At 38.4% G+C, this 26037-nt stretch overlaps 1 protein-coding gene across 2 annotated transcripts; it reads left to right on the forward strand.

Annotated features, from left to right (window-relative positions):
* The first annotated feature begins 540 nt into the window (after positions 1-540).
* On the forward strand, positions 541-26037 carry PLEKHA3 (pleckstrin homology domain containing A3). Of its 2 annotated transcripts, none has more exons than XM_059392808.1 (8): positions 541-939; positions 4906-5022; positions 11209-11322; positions 13921-14057; positions 15591-15755; positions 19270-19313; positions 21354-21469; positions 23984-26037. In XM_059392808.1, the coding sequence occupies exons 1-8, from the start codon at positions 900-902 to the stop codon at positions 24109-24111; spliced, it is 861 nt and encodes a 286-aa protein (XP_059248791.1). In that variant the 5' UTR covers positions 541-899; the 3' UTR covers positions 24112-26037. The 2 variants fall into 2 exon arrangements, with proteins under 2 accessions (XP_059248791.1, XP_059248790.1); XM_059392807.1 differs by having other exon boundaries at positions 542-939; positions 11167-11322.

Consider the following 26037-nt stretch of genomic DNA (forward strand, 5'->3'; position numbering starts at 1 on the left):
ATATCTTTCTAGGAGATAATTTCTTGGGCTCTCTGAATTTGGGGAGGGTACGAGGGACACAGAAATAGGTAGTCTTTCACGTTCTTGAAACAACCACCGGAAGGACCTGAGGCTCTGCGATAGGAAAACCTACCGCGCACCAGGACGAGTGCGCGGGCAGTTCGTCGGGGCTACGGGGGGCCGAGAGCGCCACGGGGTCCCAGTCCGCCCGCCCGGGCTCGGAGGCTTTAGCTCCACCGCGTGGTGGGTCCATGCCTCCCCGGGGCGGGGGGAGAAGTGTGGGGAGCCCCCGGACCGCCGGCCGAGGGCCTGAGGGAGAATGAGGACGAGTCAGGCGGCGGGACTGGGAGGTGAAGGGTGCGCCGCGGCCGCCAGTCCTCTCCCGCAGCCTCCAGCGCCGCGACCCGGCAGCCAGGCCGCGCCCGCTCCTCCAGCCCCGCCGCCGGGGAGGGGTTTCCCGGGACGAGCCGGCCCCTTTCATCCAGGAAGTGAAAGCGACGTCGGGGTCAATGAAAACAAACGGGGAGGCCCGGGGGGGTGGGAAGGAAGGCGGGCGAGGAGGAGGGAACGCCGGGGCGCGGGAGGGAACAGCCGTGTGGTGGACGCGCGAGCCGAAGGCGGGTTGCGGTCGTGATTTTGTCGCCGCCGCCGCCGAGGCTCGCCCGGGGATGTCTGAGTCCGCGCCTCGCGGCCCCCGAGCTTCAAGCGGCGGCCGCCGCCCGGGCCTCTAAGGGCCGCCACGTCCCGGCGGCGCGCGCGCGGGCTCAGGGCGGCTCGGTGCCGGCGGGGTTGCCCGGGGAGTGCCGGGGCGGGCCGGGAGGGGCTGCCCAGGCTCCGCGCCTACCCAGCACCGCGGCCGGCGCCCGGCCAGGAGGATGCGCGGCGCCGGGCTCTGAAGCATGGAGGGGGTTCTGTACAAGTGGACCAACTATCTCACAGGTCAGAGGGCTCGGGTACCCGGCGGGGGGGTGGGTATTGGCGGGGAGAGGCGGGGGCCTCCGGAGGGTTTATGTGGGGAGGCTGCGGAAAAAGAGGGTCAGGGGCCTTTCCGTCTGCTTGCAGTGACCCTCGCGGAGAATGGGCTCCCTTGGCTTCCCGGGCTTAATCCTTCCCTCCGTCCCTTGTTAGAACTGGCCTCTGCAGGGGACGGTTCGAGACTGCGCACCTTCCTGGCGGTGGGAAGTGTGCCTGACCACTTCTTTCCCCGTGTAATAATGCTTATTTCCTCCCCTGGCTTCGGTAACAATTTCCAGTCACACTGCGTGTGTGGTTGCAATCTCCATCCTTATCCACACTTGATTCTGCATTTTGTTAATAACTGAGTTGTCAGGGTGTAGGACTAGAATGGATCCTGTACGATCAAGATTTAATTTTAGGGAAACTTTTCTATATATATATATATTTAAATTTGTAGAACATTTTAGCACGGTTTATTTTAAAAGTTCTCTTGTTAAAGTTGTTAAACTGTTCCCAGATAACATTCTCTTAGGAGTTGGTTGTCCGTGTGCTATCTTTATGTTTTGGAATTAAGGTAAGTGTGAGAAATAGTGGAGGACGGTGCAGTACACAGAAGTGGAACAGTCAGTGTTACCCATGAAGCAGGTTGGAAGGAAAAACTCCCAAGAATCTGTGTTTCTGTAGAAATGAAAGATCAGCAGGGAAGGGGCTTTTTCCGTGACACCAAGAGCCTGGCCCATTTAAAGACCCTTAATTCTGAGTTGTAGTCCCATCTCTGCCATCAACCAACAGTAAGGACAAGTCACTTACCCTCTCAGGATCTCAGTTTGTGAAGTACAGGATGGTCAATTAGTTTATCTTGAAAGCTGCCTTTCAACTCCAGAATTCTATGATCTCAACACATTAGAGGAAAGGAAGTGAGTTTAAAGGAAGATTAAGTAGCAAATAGATTTCTTGTTCTAGTGTAATATAGACATCTTGATTCCCTACCCACTTAGATACTCTGCCCAAAGTATTGAAAAGTTACCCAAAGTTAGCCTTGGTAACTGCAGGTACACTCAACTTGTGTCCACCCTGACCATGTGCAAAATCTGCCCATAAACACTTTAGGGCATAAGCATTGAGCTAGGGTTGCTCCCTCCTTCCTTTCTTCCTTTCTTCCTTCCATCCTACCTACCTACCTTTCTTTCTCTCTTTCTTTTTCTTTTCTTTTCCCATTTTCTTTTCTTTCTTTCTCTCTCTTCCCTTCTCTGTCTCTTCTTTCTTTCCGATTAATTAGAACGCTAAAGCCTGATTTATAGCAGCAAATGCTTTAACATTTATCATACATGCATGTTTTATTTTGCTCATTTGACATTTGCTCATTAAAATGTCAAACAGTTTGTTTCTATAAATATCATGTTTTAGCAGGAAGCTTTTAAAAACCAAGGTATGTATTTTGTTCTTAAACATTTTTGGGGGGCAGTTGTGAGAACAGTTACCCTGTTTACTTGAAGTACAGTATTAACTTTAAAGACAGTGGTTTCTATGCTTTGAGATGCAAATGATCATCTCATTGCAAACTTTCATAAGCATAGTGTCTACAGTGTCTTGGGAGGAACCACTTAATGCTAGCCTAGAGCAATGGGTGATTACTAACATGAGTCATAATTTATTCCTGGAGCGAAATGTGGTCTTGGTGGCCATCTTTCTCATCTAGGGCACTGAGCACCAGCTGGTTGAGCTTTTAACCACATGTGCTTAAGCTTTTAGTCTTTGCGGAGCATTTAAGCTAACTGCTAGTATGCATTGTAGAAGCTTGCTGAAAGGAGATCTTTGTTTGGAAGAATTCCATTTTAAAAATATAAATTTGACTTGGTGGCATGATGATTATTAATTTTAGTTCATCTTAGGTCAGAAGAATGAGCAGCTGTTCGTACTGAATGATGTTGAAGGAACTTTTAGTTTCATGACAGTGTTCTTTGAGAATGTGTTCTTTGTAGAGTAAGGATTTCAGTAACATTTGGTAGTTGGAGATAAAACGAAAGTTTGTTTTTTTTTTTCTAAAGAATGCCTCTGAATCTTTTTCAAAGAGATATAGTCCTTTGTTATATAAATGTGTGAATCAATTAGATTGTTTTGATTAAACATTTCTTCACAAAGGTGTGTAGAGATAACTAACAGTCTCAATTATTTTATTAAGCATGATCACCTTTCAAGTTGCTGCAAATTATAAATGAGTCATTTTACTCATTTGTTTTAAAGAGATATTGAATCTCAATAAAGAAGGCTTACAAAATCACAGTTTGTCTTAAAGGCACCCTGGACCTGGGGTGGAGTATACTTTTACCACCCTGCTTATAATTTATTTGCCACAGTGAATTAGTGTTTGGAAAGATAATGTTTTCACCATTTCTGTACATACTCAATATACAACATATGCTCATGCAATATATTGCATATCTTTACTCTCATGGATAACATGCAATATCTCACTTTTCTAGTATTTAATCACTGGTTTAATCATTGATACTTTTTTTTTTTTTTTTTTTTTTTTTTTTTTAGCACCTGTTATGTGCCAGGCACATTCTAGGTGCTGGGAACATAATGATAAACAAGATAAAGTTCATGTACCAAAAGAACTTAACTTTTTAATTTGCTAGGCCTTATTAGGAGTTGTAGTGTTTCATAATAAGATTTTTTTTAGTGTTTGAAATGTATTTTAATTATTTTGGATATCCAGCTTTCTGAACTGTATTATGACATTCTCTCTTCTGAAATTTAACCTTTTTATGATGACTTGATCCTGTCATTTCACAAGTGTTACAGGAAAAGACATTTGGGGAGATAAGTCCTGCGTTTGTATCGGGGGTAAGAATGAATCTCCCATCTGCCACTGTGTTGGTACTCTTTGGCCCTGGAAAAACTGAATTGATTAAGCATATAGCAGGCTGTGTCTAATGTGACCAGGCTGAATTGTGATTTAATAGTTACAGAAAGAACAAGGAGAGTCACACTGGCTTTAGTGAGGCACTGTGGTCATGGTCACTCTGTTATTAATCAGTGAACTGTTGTAAATTAGTAGCATGCTTGATAAGATTTTAGGGATCACTGAGTTTGGCTTGTAAGAGTAACAGTTGAACTCTGAGGAAAGCCATCAACCTCATTCTCAGCTTTGCCTTAGAGCCAAGTCTGTGACAGTTGTGTGATCTGGTCACTGAGTAAACACAAATGAAATGAATGATTGCAGTTTCTAGCATTTCTGCCTAAGCTGTGTACAGCAAGGCAAGGAGAGAGGGAATGTGGGAAATCCATGTTATCGCCACAGAATATGCAGCTTCTGTGGAAGAGATTAGAATTCATTCAACACTCACTTGTGCAGGGGAGTTTGCTTAGGCTACATGTAGAAGATGGAAGGTCGCATTGCAGAATTGAAAGGCTGAGTGGCACCTGAGAGGTCATCTTGTTCAATTGCTCATGAAGACTGAGAATTTTTGATATTTACTGAAATGGAAAATTTTTTTTCAGCTTATCTAACTAAAGAGTGAGAATAGAACTAGGGCTGGAATCCATGTTTCTGTTGCTTTTTTCATTATGTTGAAACCCAACTCTGTTCCCTTCAGGAAAAGGGGGAAGTCATGTTTTATCCTGTGTAGGGTTATTATAATATTATATTATTATAACATTATTGAGGATGAGTCTCATGGGTTGTTAAGAAGAAGGTTGTGAGTCAGAATACAGGTATTACTCCCTATATTTATGCTGACCGACAGATTTCTGGAGAAGGCTCTCCTAGCAAAGTGGGATTGCGGCAAGAACATTTTGGGTAAGATTTGGCCATTAAAAATTTCATTGTCAGAATGTTACTTTAGAACCAAGAAAACATGGATGACAAATCTTAGAAATCATAGATTTCTATGTGATTAAAGTAATTTCTTATTAATCTTTTGTTATTTATAATCTTTGTAGGTTGGCAGCCTCGTTGGTTTGTTCTAGATAATGGAATCCTGTCCTACTATGATTCACAAGATGATGTTTGCAAAGGGAGCAAAGGAAGTATAAAGATGGCAGTTTGTGAAATTAAAGGTAAGTGAATACATGGAATTAGAGAAATTTGAAGTTAGGTAAGTAAAGCATTCTTCATTGTAGTCTAAAAAGAGGAAAAAAAGCATTTCTAGTCCAATAGAGATCTTCTAATATCATCTATTTGCTTAGTAATTAAGAGTGGCACTTAGCATTATTAAGCACAGTTTTTTACATTTCTCCTTTTATACATGTACTTTGAATTGAAGTTCAAAAATCTCAGTGTTGGTCTTCTAATTTGGACCTGAAAAAAAGTCTCTTGGGGATGCTGTTTCAATAGCATACAGAGTCCGCAAGTGTTTTCTTTCATTCTCATTGTAAAGGTATTGTGAAGATTAGAAGCTGAGCTTTGAAGATGATGAGGCAGGGCGTCTGGCTGGCTCAAGTTGGTAGAGGTACAACTCTTGATCTTGGGGTCATGAGTTCAAGCCCCACGTTGGGCATAGAGCTTATTTAAAAAAAAAAAAAAGCTGAAGATAATGAGGCAAGCTCTGTATGGTTTTTGATAAAACAGAGTCATAAACTCTGGTTCTTTGCTGAATCAGAGATAAGCTCTTCTGGTGAATAGAGATATTTTCCTTTTCTTCCAAAAGAGAAGAAATAAAGTGATAGGTCATGCTGTAATTTTCATGATGGAAGGATTCATAGACCATTGATTCATTTGGACATGTGATTGGGCTGTGTGTGGGGGGTTGAGGTAGGTAGGAGAGATCAGACAAAATGATAAAAAGTACTGAATTCTTGAGGGAATTGAAGGAAAAACTAAAACACTAGAGGAGAGATCAGACAAAATGATAAAAAGTACGGAATTCTTCAGGGAATTGAAGGAAAAACTAAAACACTAGAGGAGAGATCAGACAAAATGATAAAAAGTACTGAATTCTTCAGGGAATTGAAGGAAAAACTAAAACACCTACAGGCCTTTTTCATTTTTCCTCTGTAGCTTGGATACTTGTCCTTCCTGAAGAGTACTTCTTTTGACACGGTGAGCTCTTGGTCATAGTTGTCAGACACTTCAGAGTAATCTCACTGCTCTGTGCATTTTCTTATTTAGATTAAACCAAAGCAGCAGCTAATGGGTTACGTTATATTTTCCAGGGCTGGACCGCTAAATTTGTGTGGTATCATGGTAGTTTTTTGTATGATTTAGCCATGGAGACAAAATAGAATTTTCGCTTGCTACACATCTGGTTCTTCACATTCATTTAAGACTTCCTACCACTGGGACTCTTTCAGCGGCAGTGATTTATAACGGGGTATATCAGTGTCATCCAGGGAGCTTTCTCCAAAATGCACATGTCTGCCAAGTGATTGTAACATGCTCCCGGTAGTTGATAATTACTGCTGTTCTAATGGAAGGAAGTCATGGCTATCTAAGGTAGAGAAACACTTCAGCCTAGTTTTTTTTTTTCATCTTCCCTGAAATATATGTGATATAATTTTGTTGTTTATTTTTAACAAACATACTGAAATGTATACCAATAAGTGTTAGCTTTCCAGGTACTCACTTTTGATGTACTTATTTTTAATTGCACCATCATCATCTGTAACACTTCAGAACTCCTCTTTTAGAATTACCATATGGGGGCCCTGGGGTGGCTCATTCAGTTAAGTAGTTGCCTTTGGCTCAGGTCCCAGGATCTCAGGGTCCTGGGATCAAACACCACATCAGGCTTCCTGCTTGGCAGGGAGTCTGGTTCTCTGTCTGCTGTGCATGCATGCGCTTTCTCTCTCTTGCACATAAATAAATAAAATCTTAAAAAAAAAAAAGAATTGCCTTATGAACCAATTTATAAATCGCACAAGAAAAGCACATTCAAAGCATGAGGTTTTTTTTTGTTTTGTTTTTTGTTTTTAAGATGATGATTTTGTCTTATTTTATTCCCCAGATTTGATTCCAAATGATATTTGGTGAGAGTCAGAAATCAAACTACAAAGTTCAAAGATTCTCCACCCTTGAGGATATTTAAAAAACTTAGTAGTAGAATCCCAAGGCAATTCTAAAATGTTTCAAGCTATGGCAGCATTTTTGCTGTTGTTGTTTGTTGGAAGTAATCATTCTATTCAAGAATAACATACAGAAAAGGGAACAGATCTTAAATATTCAGCTCGAAGAATGTTTACAAAGTTCACACACTCATGTAATCATCAATCAGATTAAGAATTCAAATATTAGGGGCACCTGGGTGGCTCAGTCTTTAAGTGTCTGCCTTCAGCTCAGGTCATGATCCCAGGGTCCTGAGATCAAGCCCCACATCGGGCTCCTTGCTCGGCGGAAAGCCTACTTCTCTCCCTCCCACTCCCACTGCTTGTGTTCCCTCTCTTGTTGTGTGTGTCTCTGTCAAATAAATAAATAAAATCTTAAAAAAAAAAAAAAAGAATTCGGATATTATCAGTAATCCCTCTAAAAAGTAACCATTAATCTTTTATTGCCATAGATAAATATTGCCCACTTTTGAACATTTTATAAATAGAATAAATCAGTATTTTGTGTGTGTGTTGGCTTCTTTTACTCAACATTGTGGAATTCATCCTTCTTCTGTGTAATGGTAGTTCAATCATTCGTATTGATTTGTAGTATTTCTGCTGTATGAATATCCCACAATTTGGCTATCCATTTTAGTATTGATGTGTATATATGTTTTTCCATTTGGGATTATAGTGAGTAAAGCTGCCATACAGATTCTTATATATTTCTTTTGTTGAACATATGTATGCATTTCTCTTCAGTATATATCTGGAAGTGGAGTAGAATTGCTGAGGCATTCTGTATTCATACATTTAGCTTTAATAGAATTATAAGGAGAAAATTATTCTTGACACTTGCTAGTAAGGCTGACTTTATTCAGGTCTCTTATGATAGGTATAGGGGCTACTGCAATGGGGTTTTGCAGTAGGGGATAGAGATTGGGCTCAATTCTGAATATGATAAGAAAAGTGGAGGGATGCCTGGGTGGCTCAGTTGGTTAAGTAGCTGCCTTTGGCTCAGGTCATGATCCCAGCGTCCTGGGATCGAGTCCCACATCGGGCTCCTTGCTCCGCAGGGAGCCTGCTTCTCCCTCTGACTCTGCCTGCCACTCTGTCTGTGCTCGCTCTTGCTCTCTCTCTCTCTCTGACAAATAAATAAATAAAATCTTTAAAAAAAAAAAAAAAGAAAAGTGGAAATTTGTAGCCAAGAATTGGAGGGGGCAGATTGGTGGATGGAAAATTACTAAGAGAAGACACCAGGGAATAGGGGCCATTCTGGCTAAACCGATCTTAAGGATTCTTGCTGAAGGCTGGCCAGGGTGATCAATATACCTGGAGTATATTGGGGGTAGAGGGAGTTGTTCAGACATTGGGGGTAATCAGATATTGATGGTGGAGGATTCTAGCTAAACTGACTTAGTGGAATTCCTGCTAAAATTGGATCCTGTAAGGACAGAGATGGAAGCCCAAGGTCAGCCCCAGTCAAGCAGAGGGAACCTGACTGAAGTTTGATCAAGGAGAGAAATTTTGTCACAGATAATGCCAAACTGTTTACCAAAGTGGTTGTATCAATTTATTCTTGAACTAGCAGAGCATGAGTGTTCCAGGTGCTTTGCATTCTTTCTAAAACTTGATTATTAGTTTTAAGTTTTTTGAATATTTCTTGTGTATATAATGGTATCTTGTGGTGGTTTTAACTTGTATTTCTTCAATAACTGATGATGAGGTGTTTTTTTTCAGATATTAATTAGCCATTTGAACATTTTCTTCTTTTGGAGTCCCTTTTCAAGTCATTAGCCTAATTTCTACATTGGGCTATCTTTCATGTTGATTTGTAGGAATTTTTTATATAGTCTGAACGAGTCTTTGTATTGTGAGGATCTTCTTCCACTTTGTAGGTTGCATTTTCTTTCTATTAAAGGTATCTTTTGATGAACAAATTCTTAATTTCAACAAAGTCCTATTTTTCAGTTTTTAAAATCAGAGCTTTTTATGTCCTGCTTAGGAAATCTTTTTTCTTCTTGAAGGCTTATTGTTTTACCTTGTCGATATTAGGTCTGTGATTGACTTAAAATTTATTTTTATGTATGGTATCAGCAGGGGTTAAGATTCATTTTTTTCTTATAAGGATATTCAATTGACTGAATATCAATTATAGAAAATATCAATCTTTCACCTAGTGCTCCTTAGGAATGTCTTCCTCACAAGGTGAGTGACCGTGTACATTGGGTCTTTTTCTGGACTGTCTTTTGTTCCATGGACCTGCTTTATATCCTTGTGCCAATATCACACTGTCTTAATTTCTTTTAGCTTTATACTTCCTCATATCTGATAGTCTAAGTCTTCTAACTTTGTTCTTTTTCAGGATTGTCTTGGCTATTATTGGTCCTTTACATTTCCTTAATGCATATTAGAATCTGCTTGTAAATTTCCACAAATGTCTGCTAGAATTTTGACTGGCATTGTATTGAATCTGTACATCAATTTGGGAAGAATTGTGTTCTTGACAGTACTGAGTCTTATGACCTATTAACATGGTATATTCCTATATTTAATTAGGTTTTTAATTTTAATAATGTTTTACAGTTTTGCATATAGAGGTCTTGTCCATTTTATGCTAAAGAATTGGATATTTTGGGAGCCTTGTTCTTAAGTTTGTTGTCTTCTCAGGTGACTACTTTGGAGGAGACATCCTTGGTTAATACACCAATTTTGGTATGTTTTAAAAGGAGTCATCTTTGAGCATCTGGCTGGCTAAGTTGGTGGAGCGTGCAACTCTTGATCTCAGGGTTGTGAGTTCAAGTTCCACACTGGGCATGGATCCTACTTAAAAAAAGAAAAAAAAAGGAGTCATCTTATTTTCATTTGTAGCAACAATTATTAGAAATTTGAGGTTTGTTTTCTTTTGAGGTAGCTATTGATACTTTCACTAGTATTAACAAGTAGCCAAAAAAGTTACTCTTGGAGCCTGGGGGTTTTATCCTACCTTGGAAATCTTTTGCACCCATCATTGAATGTTGCATATTTATGTATTTCACTATCCACATCCATGGATGGTCTTTTTAAGTAGAATAATAAGCTAGCCAAGCTTTTGTGGCACTATTTGCCATAGTACATCTAGTCAGTATTTTCAGTAATTAATCATATAAATTAAGGCTTCTTCCAGACTTTCAGGGTCCCTGAAAATTTGGCTCAACTCAGTTTGTCCATTCATGAATATCATTACCATGTAATACAACCCAAGGCTCTATTTAGGCTTGTCTCCTCCCTACATATTGTGTTTATTTCCTCATCTAGGCCTTTTTTATGCAGTTTTTCTCTTAACTAAATCCTACTGTTGTCAAATCCTTCTTCCCGAAGGCTTATTTCCTACCTTTTCTTACTTTTTCTCAGTTCAGTTACATATGATGTCTTCATACCAAAGAGTTTATCATTTAGTTGTTTTGATTATTTTTAGTGTGTCAGTTTGTTTCCCTGGCTAAAGTGTCAGCTCTGTTAGAGCAAAGACTCCTTTCTTTCTCCTCTCCTTCCCCCTCTACCGTCACTCCTTTGAGCTGAGTAAATACTTGTTGATTAAGGACGATGTAGCACAAATTTAGTCTTACAAGGATTGAGGATTGGCTCACTATGATCCTTGATTAGTTCTTTTTTGTCAGAGTATCAGGGGGGGTGGTTTAGGAGAGCAGGGGGGATGGTAGGAAAGAGAAGGTCTCAAATACTCATGCTTATGCTGTGCCCTTAGTTGAGGACTGCTGTGCTAATGGAAGGTGGCCTTAGCTACCATGTATTGGGCTTCTTCTGAATGTCAGGCACTGTCCTAGGTTTGGGGGATAAAAACAGCCTTTTCTTTCAAAGAAATCAGTAAAACCTGTGTGATAAGTGTGACAGTGCCTGTGTATCAAAAGTAGTATAGGCAACCCGTAGAGAGGGAGTTTTTTAGTTGTCAGTGCTGTTTTCTCTTTCTCTTTCCCACGACTTTGGGACCCTGCCAGCATGAATATATGTGAGCATGTGGTTTTGCGAGGCCACTAGACAGCCCTTTAGGGAGAAGCAATGTCTGCATCCTGAAGCTCGACTTCTTGTTTTAGGTGTCTAAAACCTCTAACACTGTACGAGTGATTATTTGAGTCTCCCCTAATTAAGTTCATGACTGTATTTCCCCCATGTTTATTATCATAGTCCATTCAGCAGACAACACAAGAATGGAATTAATCATTCCAGGCGAACAGCATTTCTACATGAAGGCGGTGAACGCGGCAGAAAGACAGAGGTGGCTGGTTGCTCTGGGCAGCTCCAAAGCCTGTTTGACTGATACTAGGACGAAAAAAGAAAAAGGTAAACTATATATTTTTCTTTTGTGATGAGAATATTTTCTTAAACATAAATGTATAGTGTCTTATGCACTTTTAGTCATCTGTCCTAAAGACATAATCAGAAATGTAGATGATTTACATGCTTAGATACTCATTATAGTAAAAAAAAAACTTGTGAACAATGCAAAGGTTGAAATTTAGGGGAACAGGTCAATAAAGTACAGGCTGTTATAAGCTGATATGTAGCCAGTAAACTGTTTGCAAGGAATTTTAATAATGTGAGAAAATGCCCAACATTAAATGATAATTGGAAAAAAGCAGGATTCAAAATTACATATCCATTCATTGGTCAGCTCAGGAAAGCTATGTAAAATTGGTCAAGTTGTTACCTTTGGAAAGGTAGTTTGTAGGAAGGAGACTTATTTTTCATGCATAGGGCCCCCTGCTCAGCGGGGAGGCTCCTCCTTCTCCCTTTGTCCCTCCTCCTGCTCATGCTCCCTCTCTCTAATACATAAACAAAATCTTTAAAAAACATATTTATATTTTGGGAGTGAGTTTGCAGTTGTTTGATTTTTCTTTTCTATTTTTTTGGAGTATATAATACTTTTAATATAATTATTTTAATAATTAAAAAATACTAGGAGTTAGGTTACTGAAAACAAGTAAACTATGGGTATTGAAAAATGAAAGCCTAGAATTGAATTTTAATTATTTAAAAATATATGGCTAAGGGTAGGATAAGAAGGAATGGAAATTCACAATAGCCAAAAGGTAGAAATAACCCAAATGTCCATAGACAAAGAAGGAGATAAACAAAATGTAGTATTACACATACAATGGAATAGTATTCAACATTTAAAAGGAAGTATATTCAGACACATGCTACAACATGGGTGAATCTTTTAAGGTAAGTGAAATAAGCCAGTCACAAAAGGACAAATATTATATGATTGCACTTACTGGGATGCCTAGAGTAGTAAGATTTATAGAGATAGAAGGCAGAGTAATGGTTGACCGGGGCTAGGGGGCGGGAGAGATGGGGCTTTATTGTTGAATGGATGTAAAGTTTCAATTGGGGAAGATGAAAAAGTTCTAGAGATGGATGATGGTAATGGTTGTAGGCATTATGAATGTACTTAATGTCACTGAACTATATACTTAAAAATGGTTAAGACAGTAAATTTCATTGTATGTATTGTACTGTAGTTGGGGGAAAAAAAAAAAAGGAATGGACTTAAATTTGAGTAGAAACTAATTTAGGTTAGGTCAAATGGGCAGATAGAGCTGGTTTGGTCCACTGTGGCTAGAGTGGCTTTGTGGCTAGTATCACAAAGCTGTGCCACTGATTCAGGGTATAGGGAGACATGGGAGGATCTACTCCATGTATTTTTCCCTGCTTCCTCTGCTATTTACACTGCTAGTTTAGAAGGTATTGGTAAGTAATGACTGGGACTATGGCTGGATATTTACTCTTTCTGGACATAGTAAAGAAAAGAAAGTAAGTTCTTAATAAAACCATTCTGAAAACAGTATAATATGAAGACGAAGTTATGGAAGGAACAGAAGAAAATAGATGTTTATATGATAGTTTTAACTACATAAAAATTAAAAACTTCTATGTTAAAATGCACAATAAAGAAAACTGAAAGGCAGCAGATAGATATGGAAAAGGGCATACAGTATATAGGAAGGGAAAAATTGCCATATTTAATGTGTAAGAACTTTCATAAATTATTAATTTGAATATTAATAAGAGAAAACAACATTACAACTGGAAAAACATTACAACTGGAAAACAACATTACAACTGGAAAAACCTTAATATTCAAAGGTTAGAAAAGAACATTTACAAATGAAGAAATATAAGCACTTTTTAAATGAAAGATGAGTAATGGAATGAGAATATTCTGGATAAAATATCCAATGGTTGGGGCTCTTGGATAGCTCAGTTGGTTAGGTGACCAACTCTTGATTTGGCTCAGGTCAGGATCTCAGGGTAGTGAGATAGAGCCCTGAGTCCTGTCAGGCACCATGCTCAGTGTGGAGTCTGCTTGAGGTTCTTTCTCTTTCTCTGCCCCTCTGCCACTCACATGCTTTCTCTCTCTCTCAAAATAAATAGAATCTTTTTTAAAAAAGATTTTTTTTTTTTTATTTACTTGACACAGAGAGAGAGAGACAGAGAGAGACAGTGAGAGATGGAACACAAGCATGGGTAGTGGGAGAGGGAGAAGGAGTCTTCCCACTGAGCTGGGAGCCTGATGCAAGACTTGATCCCAGGACCCTGGGGTCATGACCTGAGCTGAAGGCAGATGCTTAAAGAGTGAGCCACCCAGGCTCCCTAAAATAAAGAAAATCTTAAAAAAAGATCCAGTGGTCATCACCCTGACTCTGGAAATTAATCTACCTAAACTTCATGTCAGATATATGACTCCCATTTTTTCCCAGTTGTCTGAAGAAACGGTATTTCTTCAAGACCCTTGTATCCTATTTCCAAGAGCTCCCACCTCGTAAGCTATAGGTATTTATATCTATTGCCTTACTTTTTAAATGATTCCATTTGTTTTATTGCTCAAAGGATATGAAAACAAACTAAGTGAATGTTTATATATGTTCCCTTCAGAAATAAGTGAAACCAGTGAATCACTGAAAACCAAAATGTCTGAACTTCGCCTCTACTGTGATCTCCTAATGCAGCAAGTTCATACTATCCAAGAATTTGTTCATCATGATGAGAATCATTCATCTCCCAGCGTGGAGGTACACAGAAATGATCCCTTTATGTCTGGTTATGCTTTGTAATACCCTGATGGGTGAGGTTCTTCCCAAGGGGTGACAGAGAAGCATTTTCTAAATGAGCTATTTTTAGCTACTCTGAGCTGTCCCTACTACAGACTCTGGATATCTGTAGGATCTTCTAGATTATATCTGTGCTACCAGAGGAAAGCAGGAAGCAGCACATTTCTCTGGGAAATCAAGGCATATTTTTGCAGCCAATCTGATGATTTGGAGGTTGGGGTGGGGAAGAAGCATTCCAGACTTTGTTTTCCAGACTGGAATCATTAGGCAACCGCTATTCTCTTTCTTTCGGTATACAAGGCCCCAGTTTCAGTGACTGAGAGTTGATAATTTAGCTATTATCAAAGAACTTTTAAAAAGTGTCCTCAGAAGAGTAATTCAGGAATCAAATTTCAAATCTGTGGGGCCTGGCTCTGAAATAGGTTCACACTTTCTGATAAAAGAGGGTCAGTGGGCCCTCTTCTCTGGGTGAGAGGCCGGCATGGTTCCCAGTCTCCTTCTACCTGATTTGGGCAAAATGGGACAAGAAATCTTCCTGTCCCTCCTGTGGCCTTCTCTTGGTGGGAAGTAATCTTCTGTGAGGTCACCTCTGGTTGCAGGCACCTGAAACCAGAAGGGCATTTACTGTTTCACCATAAGCTCTCTGGAGGTAGGTGCTCTCACATTTGTTCTGGTAGCTCTATGGTAGTATCGAGGACTTGGGCTTGTTCTGTCCTTCCACTCTGCTCTTCTTGGTGTATTCAATTTTTCCCCTCTGCCCAAGGCTTCAGGGTGACTTCCAAGGTCGCACAGGTGCAGGGGGCAGTTGGGGTAACCAGAGTGGAAAAAGACCTTCCCAATTTGCTGTCCTTGGCTTTAATCCAGGATCGAAAGTTTCAGTAGCTCCTCAGTGGACTTCTTATTTTTTTATTTTTATTTTTATTTTTTTGGTCTGGGTCAAAGGAAACTGAAGAAATACCAATATTTCACAAAGGGTCATGGACTAACCATGGCTGGCTCAGACCAGTCTGTATTCACCCCCCAGGGTCAGGACACATTGCTGTCACGAAAAAAAAAAAAAAAAAAAAAAGATTGGGGTTTGTATTCTACCAAGGAAGAAGTGGGAGAAGGGCTTGGAGGTAGATACGAATTGTGCCTGCCACTAAGTAACTAAGTAACTCTCAGGGTGTTCTTCTGCTGTGACCTCCTTCAGAATTTGGATGCTTAGAAAATTACTGTTTAGTTAGGTTTATCTAAGATACATTTTTATACATAGTTTTTAATACGATTGGTATTTGGTTTAAATGCAAAACTTATTTTTTCTTAGACTCTAATTCATGCATTCTTTGCTTGATAGGCATTTCTTATTCATGTATTGCTTTAATTTTCTAAGGTAGTATATTTTGAGTAGATTTGCACATAAGCTAGTAAGATGTCTGTCACTTGATTAGAACATAGTGCATGATTCCATGTAGTCGTGTGTGAGTCTGTTCAACTCAGTGCATAATTTTTCAGAACATGAATGAAGCCTCTTCTCTGCTTAGTGCCACGTGTAATACATTCATCACAACGCTTGAGGAATGTGTGAAGATAGCGAATGCCAAGTTTAAACCTGAGATGTTTCAGCTGTCCCATCCGGATCCCTTGGTTTCTCCTGTGTCACCTTCTCCTGTTCAAATGGTTAGGAATTGTTTTTGTTTTTGTTTCCAGTGATGTTGCATGTTTGTTTCTGTTTTTATTTTTAAGGGAGGAAAGTGGCAGTGGCAGAGAAATAGTCAACAGATTGAATCAAGAGATCTAACATCTTCGGTGTTGGAGCCTCTCAGCTCTTTGGGGTTAGAATGTGCGAAGGTCCTGATTGCCTCCCCTTGGAGGACCATGCCATTTATCCCAGCATGCTGGGGAAATATTAAAATGTTCTGTGGGTGTTGGGACACAGAAGAGGTTGGGGGCACTGCTCTCCTTGGGATAAAATGAGGGATAAAATTAAGCAAAGGGATAAAGTTAAGCAAATCTTAAAGGAGTTGTAATGAGTTTGAAGCAATATGATATAGGGAAAACAGTATTTTGTAGTCAGTATTTGGATTTGAGCCCTCTGGGTAGGCAAGTTCCTTAATCTCTCTGGACCTTATTTTGTTCATCTCTAAAATAAAGGGTCTCCTCCATCAGCGGGTCGTTGCAAAGGGGCTGACCTGTTTTACACAGGTGCTTTTTTTAGTTTCTTTTCTTCTGATTGCCCTGAACAACCAGTACTCTTTGCTGGGGGCAGTGGACTTGTTGTCCTTCCCAAGCTAATAAACTCGCTCAGGTAAGCTATACAGAACTCACAGGTGAGACAAGAGTTTGATGAAACTTTTACATTTCTTTCATCCAGGTGTTTTCGGGAATATATATTTGTATGTATGTGTGTGTGTGTGTGTGTGTATATATGCACACACATATGTGTATGTATGTGTATATGTGTGTACATATATGTGTATATATATATACACACATACACTTTTTTGAAAAAGATTTTATTTATTTGTCAGAGAGAGGCAGAGAGAGAAACAAGCGGGGGCAGTGGCAGGCAGAGGGAGAAGCAGAAGCAGGCTCCCTACTGAGCAAGGAGCCCAATGTGGGACTTGATCCCAGGACCCTGGGATCATGACCTGAGCCGAACACAGACATTTAACCAACTGAGTCATGAAAGCATCCCAGGAGTCCTTTTATAGAAGGAAGAATGCCTCCTGGTACTATTTTATCAATTTCTTGAAGGCTTATTTATTAGAAGAAGAAATAGGGTACAACTTACTTATTTCTACGTTCTTTTATCCACCCTGGCCAATTTAGCAATATAAGATTAAGTAAAGATTATTACCTGAATTTATTTAGATCATTGTTTTCTAATCAATGTATGATGCACTAATAGCGTCCCCTGGGACAGGCATACTATGAAAATGGGTTTTATGGGAAAATTAAATTGACAGATGCTAGGTTAACTTGAATGAATGGGGTTTCTCTGTCATAGGACTTCTAGAACCTCTTTTATGCTAACATGTATTATGAATCTCTGAGGAGAGGTGGTATGTCTTGTTTCTGAAATTTATTTGACCCTTCTTTTGTATTTTTGAATAACATCTCATAGGACAGTAGTATTCAGTAGAACAGTTTGACAATACTGCTTTATAAAACAATTATGAGATAACCTATATGGTTGAACAAGAAAAGATATTTTGAGATGGGTGTGTATATATTATAGTGTTATGTTCCTAGGTCGGCACGTTCAGGATGGTGTGGTGGTAGATGTCTGTTTTAGGACTGTGTTCCTGAGATTGATACATAAGGGCTACACTGTTTTTTAAGGTATTAAGTACAGACTTTACTACAAATTCTACTGTATTTGACTTCATAAAATCAAATGCAATAAAACTGCCTCAAAACTGCCTTTTTTTTTGTATTAGATTTCTGAGGAAAATGCCTTCTGTTACAAATGCTCTGTAGTTGAGAGAGGTCATATGTATATTTTATGTCATAAATATACATAATAACTATAATAAGAAACTATAATAACTAAGAAACTATAATAACTGTCTGTTTTAAGCCAAAACCTTTTATCAGTAGCAGCAGTACAGGAAAGTCCAATAAACTAATCTAAAAAATACTGGCTAGGGACTATTTATTTTTACTTGCTTTGCCATTTTATTTCATACATCAAGCAAAAATTATGGCATATGATAATTAGTTCTGGAGGCACAGCATGGAAAGAAGTTCAGATAGTCTTTTTGGGAAAATCTTTTTTTTTTTCTTTTTAATAATATGAGTAAATGGAAAATAAAGCTATGAAAGATTTGAGAATTCTAGAACTATTTCAACTGATTTTTTAAAAATTTATTTATTTTTTTGACAGAGAGATCACAAGTAGGCAGAGAGGCAGGCAGTGACAGGGGAGGAAGCAGGCTCCCCGCTGAGCATAGAGCTGGATGTGGGGCTCCATCCCAGACCCTGGGATCATGACCTGAGCCGAAGGCAGAGGCTTTAACCCACTGAGCCACCCAGGTGCCCCTAAACTGATTTTTAAACTACTTCATGTAGTTAATTTTATTGTGTCCCTTCCTAGAATAAATGTGCATTTGGTTTTATTTCATATCATAATCAGAAGTTCAAACAATCATCATTTGACTCACAGATCGAATAATAATTGTAGTTGGGATGTCCTTAGGTGAGTAATCCCAAAGGACTTGACTTCTGTTAAAGGAGATGTTAATGTCCATCTGCAGCTTAATGTCAATCATATTAGTGTTCCTGGACTATAAATTGGGTTGGTCATATCTGTTATCATTTCAGCTGGGACTTCTTTGAACAGCTGGTGGCTCCTGTTACAAATACAGCAGGCATTTACATAACTCAGATGTTAGACTTAGAATTGTAAGACCCTTGAGCCCCTGCATGTAAAAGCTACTGACCTTATCCTGTAGTATAAACTTTGCTTTTCAGCTGCCTTGCTAAACATTGAAATAATCTGTTTTAATTGGGGATCTCCTTCAATTTTTTTGGTGGAGTAGTTGGATTTTTTAAATTAAATTTGGTATTTGTCATATTTATTAGTGCTCTTAATTATGTTTTTAAAAATTATTTTAAAATACATGTTTTAGGGACCTATTTGAGACTTAGGATTCTTCCTCTGAGTTCTTTAAAGACTTGAATTACTAATGCCATCTTCCATGAAAACCATACTTTACAACATCTGTGTGACAGCTACCTCAATAATGAATTATAAAGAGAAGCTTTGCTACCAGATTCTTTTCTTGGTCTTTAAGAAAAAGAGAGGGAGAGATATTAGATTATTTTCTGGCTTGCTATATATTCCTTTAAATAGTATGGTGTTTTGGGTTGGTTATATACATTTTTTATATTTTTATATATAAGCACACACTCAGACACATATGATACATATGAAATTTGATTTTTATTACTGAGGAAAGAATCTAGCATGTTTCTGATATGTGTTGAGAAAGATTCCAATTAATGGTTATTAGGGACAAAGCTTGACATTGTGCTGATAGTGTTGCTTGAGTTTGTAAAAGATAAATTTCTTGGCCAGTCATCTTTTCATCTGAGCAGATTTGTGTTAATTATAATAATAATAATAGATCAGAACTGTATTATTCTACTTGGTGTATGGATTAGGCTCATTTTCCTTTTCTATTTCTAGATGAAGCGTTCTGTCAGCCATCCTGGTTCTTGCAGTTCAGAGAGGTAAAATAAACTTTTCTTCTAATCAAGTTCTCTCAAAATTATACCTTCTCAGAGAAGTTTTTTGGGCCCTTAACACAAAGTCGTGTGGGTTGGCAACTTTTTGAGCAGAGCCTGGTTCTGATTTGCTTAGCATTGTATCTAAGTATAGGGCCTAGCCCCTGTAGGTAGTCAGTGAAGATAAAAATGAGTGAATAAATTCACCAGCAAGGTAAACACCTGGTCAGCTCTTACTCCTTTTTTTAATGTTTGAAATTATATCAAATGATTGTTGTAGAAATCCATTTTGAGGTACTGGGGGGTCCAAAGCTTAGGCTTACTTTAGGACAGCTTTCTGTAGTCTTACATTCATTCTGATCTGTTGTTTTGTTAAGAGTTAAAGATATTATTGAAAAACCAATTGATACTTTAAAGTATATATTCATAGCAACACATTTAAGACATTTATCTTCTAGATAGATCTTGCAAATATCCCAGGCTACTTAAGTGTTCTTTATCTTGGTAGGTCTTTTAAGTGGCTCTGATTGGTTCTTTGGAAAACAATGAAATTGTAGTGGCATTAGCTTTTATTTCTCTACATTAAGAAAAAGTGCTAACTGAACCCTTAGTATTGTCACTCCCTCCCACTCCCCACCATGAATATGTAACCTCTGAACTATCTAGTGCTCAGAGGAGCCCTGTGATGTGTACATACCTGATCCTGTCGGGGAGTGAAGAGATTCACCAGTTAGTAAAAGCTTGATCCCTTTTACAAACTTATATTTGTGATAGATATTTTTCTGAACTGTATTTTATCCTTTCTACCTTATTAGATAAAATATAACTAGAATTAAAAAAAAAATGGGCTGGGTATCACAACCTGAGATCAGGACTCTGAAGTCAGAACCTGAGCCAAAACCAAGAGTCGGATGCTTAACCAACTGTGCCACATGGGTGCCCCACATAGGTGCCCCAAATATAATTAGAATTTTAAAATTATATATTCTCGATAAATCAGGATAGTCATTACAAACAGTAATGTTGGGCTTTCCATAGAGCGGTAGCTGAAATGCTGTTGAGTGGTGCTGATTTGCTTCTGTGCTGGATATTTTAGATTGATTTTTCTAGTTTTCTAAGCTATTATTTATTTATTTATTTATGTTGATTTATTTGAGAGAGAGCACGAGCGAGAATTGGGGGAAGGAGCAGAGGGAGAGGGACAAGCAGACTTCAGCATTAAGTGGGAAGCCAGACACCAGGGCTCAATCTTACCACACTGAGATCACGGCCTGCCTGAGCTGAAATCGACAGTCGATGCTTACCTGACTGAGTCACCCAGTCGCCCCACAGACTGCTTTTTTAAAAATAGTTTTTGTAGCCTCTATTTGCCAGGGCTATTTGTTTTTGCTGCTGTCAGGGAGCTGACCTCTAGCATGTTCTTGCCTGCTTGCTTATCCCCTTCACGCTGCTATTTTTGATCAGATATGGATTGACACTAGATACATGCACTTGTGAAGTCATAACTTTTGGTTTTCAAACATTTGTTAACCATCTGATATGTCTACGGTCTCACTGGACCCTTCTCTGTAAAAGAAGTTGCTTTCTTTTACGCCCTTTCCATTTAGTTTGGCTCAGAGGTCTTATTCTTCAGGTTACCAGCTGGATTCTAAATGATTTGACTTGCCTGTGGCCTGACCTCTGAAGGAATCAAAAGTTGCTAAAATAAAAATTTGGAAATAAAAATAGTTCTACTTTCGTTTAAAGAAGTCATTTAAAACTCCAGTTAAGGGGTGCCTGGGTGGCTCAGTCCATTAAGTGTCTGACTCGATTTCGGCTCAAGTCATACGTTCAGCATCATGAGACCAAGGCCCATGTCTGGTTCATGCGGGTTCTAGAGCTTGCCCCAGATTCTCCCTCTCCCTCTGACCCTCCTGCCCTACCCGCATCCTCCACTGACATGTGAGCTCACTCTCTTTAAAAGAAACAAAAAAACCCTCACTCTAGTTGAGGGTATTATCATTTGTTTAAGGCCTTACAATGTATTGCATTTTACTTACTTTGTAGGAGTAGCCACTCTGTAAGAGAACCAGTATCTACACATCACCGACTCGCCCAGCGCCGCCGAAGAACCTACTCAGATACAGACTCTTGTAATGATATTTCTCTTGAAGACCCAGATAGTGAGTTAAATGGGGCTCTGTCTCTTTCTTGGGCTTATTCTCCAGAATTGTTGTGGTGCCCTCTAAGCGTTGAAATAAATGAAGGATACTGAGAGTCAACACTGTACTTTGCCCTTGGATTCATTCCTTAATTCAGAGTCAGGCAAACAGCACCCAATCCACAGAAGCTCATACTTCCTCTTACAGACACCTTTGTTATTAACCAAGAAGTGCTGAATACATCCATGTAAGTGCCCTATCTTTGATTTATAGATATAACATCAAAAGTTTTCTTCCTACTACATTTTAGTACTTTCTTAGTAATGTTCTACTCCCACTCTATTTACATTTCAAAACCATTTTAGAAGAAAGCGTGAATTGTGGCTAGGATTCTAGGGGAAAATAAAGGCAAGGTCTAAGTTCAGAGAAGAAAAATCAGTATTGTTACTTAAATAATTTGAAAGGGCTAAATTTTTCAGGTGGTGGTGGTGAATTATAGTAGCATTTATTTCTGTACCCTTTTCTCCCTTTTTCTTTAAAGAGGCAACATACTGTGATTGAATACTTTAGGAAAGGTTTTGTGATTTATGTTCAAATTTAGGTATTTTTCTCTTCAGAGAGAAAGCTTTGAAAGTATGTCAGAATATCTAGTTAGACAGTAGTGACTGTGATTTCTAGTGAATTCAAATAGGGTCTTATTATTACGACTCCATTAGTAGACTTTTGCTTTATGAAGTCTTTACTCTAGACCATGAAACATGTGTGATGGAAATTACATACAGTTCCTACTTAGGGGATAGGTTGTGTTCCAAGAATTTGTAAGTCTGTTGTTTGGAACACAGATTTTATTTCTCTTGTGGAAATGACATCATAAATAGTGTTTAGATTTCTTTAGGTTGCCTGGAAGAGCCCAGCTAATTCACTTTGATTAACATCTGTTTTACTGAACCAGAAAGTTAAATGGGTTTAATGAGAGGGGAAGATAGAGTTTGTGAAGATGGTGGAGATTAGAGAGGGACTGCTGGTCATTTTCAGATTTTTAGAAGATGATGACATCTTTTTTTTTGTTGTCCATTTTTCTTACAGAACACTGTAAGAGCGCTACTCTATGCTTATGGCCATTTTTGAATTTAACTGGGATAGCGGGTAAAAGAAGGAAGGAAAAGGGGTGAGGGTGGGAAGGGGGAAGGAGAAAGAAACTTTTCCAGGCCGATGTAGTGCAACTTGGAGGAGACTAGAGGAAGAGGGTTAGAGGTTAGGTGTGGAAAGAAAAGTTACCAGAGGCAAGTAGCGTAGATTCTGATTTACTTTGTTCTTTCTGGTTTACGTGACTCTGAGCTTAGAGCCCATGAAAGGGTTCTCTATGCTGCCTTGTACTTTTCTGTAGATGCTCTCCTTTTTACTCTAAGGGGATCATTTTCATTTGTGATGGTGAAAGTAATTTTTTAAAAAAATCCAGCCACTTTTCTTAGCTCTCTTATAAGCACCCCTGTTTTGAGTTTTGAAAACAATTTCCATAAGCTCTCAGTGCGCTTGCCCGAGTCCATTTGGCATTCCTGTACTAGCTGTTAAGGCGTGTAACAGAACCAGTCACACATACTGCACACACGTGTACACACACACACGAACATCCCTGTTTATATAAATACATGTATCTCAGGTCTCTAGGTCAGAAGTTTTACCCTTAGATTGCCTTCTGTTTATCCTAGAGTTTAGTGTCTCAGTCAGTTGATAAAGTGGAGACTGCATTTTAGTGCTCTTCTTTAGAAAGTACGTGTTTTGCAATTGGGCAGTCTTGATGGCGGCCCCACTAAGAATATTTATCCCCAAATATTCTTTTCCTTGAGAGAGAAAATGCCTTCTATTTTTTATTAACTAGATTTAAGAAAATTATAAAAGTGTAACTGTTCATGGTAAAATCAAATACCATGTACATATAAAAGCGCAGTTGTTTCGGGGTGGGGCCATGCCGGGGCTCTCAGCCCGCAGCTGCAGCAATAGCTCTGTGAGTTGTATTCCACGTGGAAATATAGGGACTCCTGGTGACAGGTACCTTGTCAGCTTTGCTCAGGAAGTCATTCTATTACCAGTTGTGTGATCTTGGGTTAGGCATGTAACCTTTTTTGAGTCTTTTTTTTTTTGTTTTTTGTTTTTCCCTAGAAAACAAGGGGGATACTAACAGCATTACCACAGTCAGGCTGAAGAAGCCATAATTAACCAAGACCACATTCACTTCAGCACATATTTCTGACTGCCCGTTATGTGCCAACTGTGCTTCTAGCAGTGAACAAAACAAATATCTCTACTTCTGGTAGCCTCATAATTTATTTCCCTAACTATGAAGTTTCTCCTTATGATTGCCAATAGCAGGAAAGTGAGATTTTTCTCTACCAGGCAAACAGTCAAAACATTAATAGGAAGCTGAAGGAGTTTCATGTCCCTAAATAGGAAATTTAAAATGTTTCCCCCCCCCCCCACAGGGAACTGGAGTTCATATGGATAGGATGTTTAACCGTTTAATTAATTTCTTCATAGGACCTGTTCACTGTTCAAGAAATACACTCAATGGAGATTTGACATCAGCAACAATTCCTGAAGAAAGCAGACTTATGGCCAAAAAAAAATCTGAATCGGAAGATCCTCTTCCATCCTTCTCTTCCTGAGGAAACGGAAGTGTCCAACTTCCTCTAAGTATTGCTATGCAAAAGCTGCTGTAATTAAACTATGTTATAGGGAGTAGTTTTTCCCTTAGGATTTCTCTGCACTTTATAGAATACTGTAAAACAAACAAACAACAAAAAAAAAACAACCCACATACCTTTGAAGTGTATTTTATCTTTATATAGTTTATTTGCAAGAGTATTTTCCTAATAACTTCACAGTATGAATGTGCATCTTTTCTTTTTTTTTTTTTTAAACAAATGATGGTGTAACATTTTGACCTCCATAAGGACAAATGTAGATATTTTTCTAAAAAACTGTGAGGGACTGACAGATGAGTCAGTGTGTATTGTAGCTTATAAACATGAAATCTTAGAAACATAAGGTTTCTGTTTGACAGAAGTGTGATATATGTAACTTGTGCCATGGACCAGACGGTCACTTTACCCCAGCTAAAAACGAGTTACAATAGCAGCTTGATGGAGATTCTATTGTATTCCTTTAAGCAAAAGGACACATTTAATATTCTAAATATTTTTAGCCCAAATACCGTAACATATTGAGGATTTTTTAAAAACCAGGCTGTGCTGTCCTTCATATGTGAAGTTGACACTACTGATTTGTCAATACCAAATGTTGGGTTAAAGTATTTAACTTTTATTTATTTTTCTGTTGCATCAAAAAAATGATTGCATCCTAACTTTTATGACCTACCAAATTTACGATGTGTATACATTGTTATTTACATTGTTCTAGAAAAGAGGTTAATGTTGTAGTGACCTTGCTCACTTATACCAGAGAAATAAATGCCTTTCAATGGAAGAGGATTTTAGTGCTTTTTTTCCTAAAATAGACATTAAGCTGCTGTTGTAAGGTATTAATGTTTGCAGCTGTAGACTATCTAGGGACACTTTTTTACTTATGACTATTTATACAAAAAAGGAATTCTGTCAAGGTGACTGCTCTACATCACTTGAGAATGGCATTATTTAATTAAAGAACGAATAGCATTTTTTGGTAGTGCCTGTCCATACCTATTGTCAGTGTTTGCCTTGTAAACTGTTTCTTTTTTTTTTTTTTTTTAATTCATTTTGGAGGGATGGTTTGGTCCAAGGTCTTGGATGAGGAGCACTTTAAAACAAACTGGTTTGGTGTTTTTAAGTTAATCACATGTTTAATAAATATATGGTTTTTGCATTCAAACTCCTCATATAATACATTGTATTTTTTATATTATTGATATTCTGTCTAATCTTTATCAAGTGCTATTAGTATTCTTTATTGCTTTGGTTTTGTTTGTATTTTTTTTGGTTTGTTGCATATTTTTTGAGGCATATTTTTTGGTTTGTTGCCTATGAGCTTAGAATAGTGTGGCCTACTTCACTTTCAATTTTTTTCATAGATTTATGTGGGACTTTTTTTTAAAGAGTTAATATTTGGTATTTACTTCACTAAAATAAATCTGTAATTATAAGTTTAAAATGGACATAAACAATCTAAATACATTAATATTCATTTAGATAAACTGTATGCTACATAAAAGTATTTGTGATTTTAAATAGCACACAAATCATTAGACTATCTTAAGTGGAATTGTTTTCTGCTCATATGTTGTATTTCATATGTTTGATTTGGGAACATTTTAATGATGTAAGTTTCATGTTGAGTGAGTAATCAGAATTTTTGCTTTTTTTTTTTGTGGTAGTAAGAATTTGCATAGTGATTAGATCATGAAAGTCAAGGTGCTACTGATAGGGCGTTTTCAGGTTGGTATTTTTTTGTTTTGAACCAGTAGGTTTATAATGAAAACACTATACCAGGCTTTTGAACTCATAGGAAATAAATCCATTTTTTATTGCTTTATCCAAAAAGATGAGTTCTTGAACAGTTTTCTGTAAATATTTTTTAAAATAAAATACTATCATTTC

This window comes from Mustela nigripes, chromosome 3 (assembly GCF_022355385.1).
Source record: "Mustela nigripes isolate SB6536 chromosome 3, MUSNIG.SB6536, whole genome shotgun sequence".
NCBI lineage: Eukaryota > Metazoa > Chordata > Mammalia > Carnivora > Mustelidae > Mustela > Mustela nigripes.

Excerpts from the sequence above, each read along its gene's own strand:
- PLEKHA3 (XM_059392807.1), top strand. The coding sequence starts at position 900 with ATGGAGGGGGTTCTGTACAAGTGGACCAACTATCTCACAG. Across the intron at positions 940-4,905 it reads GTGGACCAACTATCTCACAG|GTTGGCAGCCTCGTTGGTTT; the intron begins GTCAGAGGGCTC and ends TAATCTTTGTAG. Across the intron at positions 14,058-15,590 it reads ATTCATCTCCCAGCGTGGAG|AACATGAATGAAGCCTCTTC; the intron begins GTACACAGAAAT and ends ATAATTTTTCAG.